General features: G+C 35.0%; 1 protein-coding gene across 1 annotated transcript; it reads left to right on the plus strand.

The window, feature by feature from the left end:
• Positions 1–1,304: 1,304 nt before the first annotated feature.
• On the plus strand, positions 1,305–3,258 carry LOC139900734 (cytochrome P450 71AV8-like). The gene is made up of 2 exons (XM_071883493.1): positions 1,305–2,168; positions 2,644–3,258. Exons 1-2 carry the CDS (start codon positions 1,305–1,307, stop codon positions 3,256–3,258), a joined length of 1,479 nt encoding a protein of 492 aa, XP_071739594.1.
• Positions 3,259–3,979: the final 721 nt, after the last annotated feature.

The raw sequence follows: 3,979 nt of genomic DNA on the forward strand, positions 1-3,979 counted from the left end.
CCCATTACGTAGCCTCACCAAATTAATTAAATAAACCAATTTACAAATATTAAAATAATGTGTACCAATTAAATAGACGAAATGATCCGTCCTCATATCTGCTATTCCTTGAAAAGTTTTCAGGACGGATCAAGTGAGTGCGACCGAGGGCGGGACAATGTTAACGGTGCCCTCAGGGATGGGGCGGAGGGCGGAGTAAGTGCACACCCCCTTGGCAATGGTCTAATAAAGTGTTGTTTTATTTCTAGTGATATTACTCTCTTACCTTTGGTTTCGTATATTGTTAGGCATTGATTGATATGTGTAATTGTCATGAATCGTAAGTAGTTATTATTGTGGTTGTTGGTAAATAATTATTACACATACGGTTATCGGCTATGGGTTGTTAATCATTAATATTAATATTATAATCAACAGGAATTATTTATATTTTCTGCTTAAAATTTAAAGTTTTCGTGTTTGTTAGTTATGTCATACTCCGTATCATATTTTATTTTATATTATTTGCAAGGTTTATATTTGGGTAATGATGATGATATAGACACAAGTAAGATATATATTATTATTATTTGCAGGATTTAAATTCCAAAGTATATTTATGTAACCATTCAATTCTAATTATATACATAGACACATTAATTATATACATAGACACATCATTGACTTTTTATGAGAACGGGTGAAAGATTCGATTGTAGACAATTTGTATGAAAGTCGTAATGCAATATATAACATTTAATTTGATGCTTTATGCATAAATTATGTTATTTAATAAATAATGAATAAATAATGAATAAATAATGAATATACTAGTACTAATAAATGATCGCTTAACCGGTTAAGGCTATTTTAATTAATTATAGTGACCCGCCTAATCACCCGGTCAAAAGTAGAAAACAAAGGACAAATAAAAATAAACCGATTTAAGGAGCGGAGATGATAAACTTTGGAGAGTTTATCAAGGATATTTGAGACCGGCCGATTAGATTGGAGATTCTCTTGGCTTGGATGTTTGTTTTCTTTAGGTTTTTAGTCGTTCATTAGTTTGTCGTAAGCTTTCATTGAGTTTCGTTTATGTTTAGCTCGGTAGTTTAGTTGTACTTGTACGTTCAAGGAGTTCAGCTTTTTGATGGCCTCCTTTTGTTTATAAAGTTTATTATTTTTTTAACCAAAAAAATAAAAAATAAACTTAATGATAGCTTAACCGCAAGATATTTAATCAAAGTATCAAACATATATTTCTTAAAATCTCATTATGTAAACATGCAATACGACGCATGTTCACTATGGAACTCCACTTTACCATGTCTTTCCTAATATACTTTGCTACCCTCTTTTTGTTCATTACTATCATCACCCTTTTCAAAAGCTCTGAAAAAAACCTTCCTCCACAGCCATGGAAGCTCCCTGTTATTGGGCATCTGCATCATCTCTTAGGAGCACTGCCACATCATGCTCTCACAAACTTAGCGAAAAAACATGGACCAATCATTCATCTAAAACTCGGTCAAGTCTCCACCGTCGTAATCTCATCTCCAAATTTGGCTAAAGATATCATGAACACACACGATCTTTCTTTCGCAGGAAGATCCAAATCCATATCTGCTGAAATCATCAGTTATAATTATAAAGACATCGCGTGTGTTTCATATGGCGAGTACTGGAGACAAATGCGCAAGATATGTGTTTTGGAGCTTCTAAGTGCGAAAAAAGTTAGATCATTTCAGTCTATTCGTGAAAAAGAGTCGTGGAACCTCATCGAATCCATAAAGGGATCAAACAATGCCATAAATCTTTCTGAAAAAATTTACATGTTAATGAACACAATAACATCTAAGAATGCAGTTGGGAGTGTATCCATGAAAGACCAGGGGCGTCTTGTTTCTAACATTAAACAACTCTTATTAATTGCTGGGACATTGGATGTGGAGAATCTGTTTCCATCTATCAAAGGATTGCATCTAATTACTAGGACAAGGTATAAGTTGATGAAGATATTCAAGATAATTGATGAGATACTTGACAACATCATCTCTAACCACCAAGAACGTCGTTCAAGTGGACAAAGGGAAGATAACGAAGACCTTCTTGATGTTCTACTGCGGCTCCAACATGATGGAGGGCTTCAGTTTCCATTAACTTATGACCACATCAAAGCAGTTATCATGGTATGTAAAAACAAATACCTGGATTATAAGGTTTTCATGTTTAGGCTACCGGGCGATGAAGAGTATTTTTACTCTGATTTGTATGCGGTCTAACTGGGTTATCCCATGATCGTATCTGACTGTTTCATGTTTAGGCTACAGGACGAGGAAGAGTATTTATACTCTGATTTGTATGCGGCCTAACCGGGTTATTCCGTGACCATATCCGACCCTGGCCACCTTAAAATATACTTCTAGTGAGGTTTGAATCTATCTTGTGATGATATCAGGTGTTAGTCCACTGGGCTAACTTGGGATAGTTCCTAACTTGGGATAGTTCCTGATATAGTTGTTACTATAAAAATATTTTTTTTCTTCTTTTAACTACATCAATATAGCAAATAGCATCTAGATTTCCCTCTATGAAATACACGACAAACTGACAAGCACTAATCTTATCAATAATTTTGTTGTGGCCATGAAAATCATGTCAAAGGATGTGTTTTTAGCTGGCACAGATACATCTTCATCGACGATCGAGTGGGCAATGTCAGAACTATTGAGGAATCCGAGGGTGATGAAGAAGCTGCAAGAGGAACTTAGAAAGACACTCAAAGGAAAGAAAAAGATTCAAGAATCAGATATTCAAGAAGTTGACTACTTGAAACAAGTGATCAAGGAAACTTTAAGATTGCACCCTTCAATTCCATTATTAATTCCAAGAGAGTGTCGCAAGAAATGTGAGATAGGCGGATATAATATTCCCGTAGGTACAAACGTTCTTATTAACGCTTGGAAAATAGGACGCGATCCAGATTACTGGATTGATCCTGATAGTTTCGTACCCGAGAGATTTATAGAGAGTTCAGATAACATGATGGGAAAGAACTTTGAATATCTCCCGTTCGGCGCTGGAAGAAGAATGTGTCCAGGCTTGATTTTGGGGCTAGCTAACGTCGAGCTTCCTCTAGCGATGCTACTCTACTACTTTAATTGGGATCTCCCAAATGGAGCACCATTTGAAGATCTTGATATGAGTGAGTCTTTTGGATCCGCTGTTAAACGAACAAACCATTTGATTTTGGTTCCAAGTCATTACAATATTAACTAATGATGTACGATGGAAGTGAGCCGGAGTTTGCAGGCACATTTATGTGTATGTTTATTAAATCATATTCCTGTTTTATGTTGAATTTGATAATGTATTAATCAATCTTAATCTGTGTTCATTGTTGTAAAATCACATTTAGTGTCCATTATTGACGGACATTTGACAGGATGTGTGATAAGGTAGCATCTTGTTTTACCTCTATTTTGGGGTGTTTGGATTGGTGTTTTGAAAATTAATTATGCGTTTTAAATAATTATAATCTGAAAATCAACTGTTGCAAAACGTAAATTTGATAAATGGTGTTTGGATGTGATTATTAGGGGTGTTCATTTTCGGATATCCGAAATTCGGATATCCGAATTTTCGGATATCCGAAAATTCGGATAGTGAAAAACCCCATCCGAAATCCGAATCCGAAATTTCGGATATCCGATTTTCGGATATCCGAAATTTCGGATTCGGATATCGGATTATCCGAATATCCGATATTTTTGAAGAACTTCGAATATTTTCGGATAATTTTCCGGATATTCGGATAATTTTCCGGATATTCGGATAATTTTCGGATATTTCGGATATTTTTCGGATATTTTTCGAATTTTTTCGGATTTTTTAAAAATTTTCGGATATTCGGATATCCGAATATCCGAAAATTTTAAAAACTCCATCCGATATCCGAATCCGAAAAATCGGATATCCGATTTTCGGATATCCGAATTTT

This window comes from Rutidosis leptorrhynchoides, chromosome 3 (assembly GCF_046630445.1).
Source record: "Rutidosis leptorrhynchoides isolate AG116_Rl617_1_P2 chromosome 3, CSIRO_AGI_Rlap_v1, whole genome shotgun sequence".
Classification (NCBI taxonomy): Eukaryota; Viridiplantae; Streptophyta; class Magnoliopsida; order Asterales; family Asteraceae; genus Rutidosis; species Rutidosis leptorrhynchoides.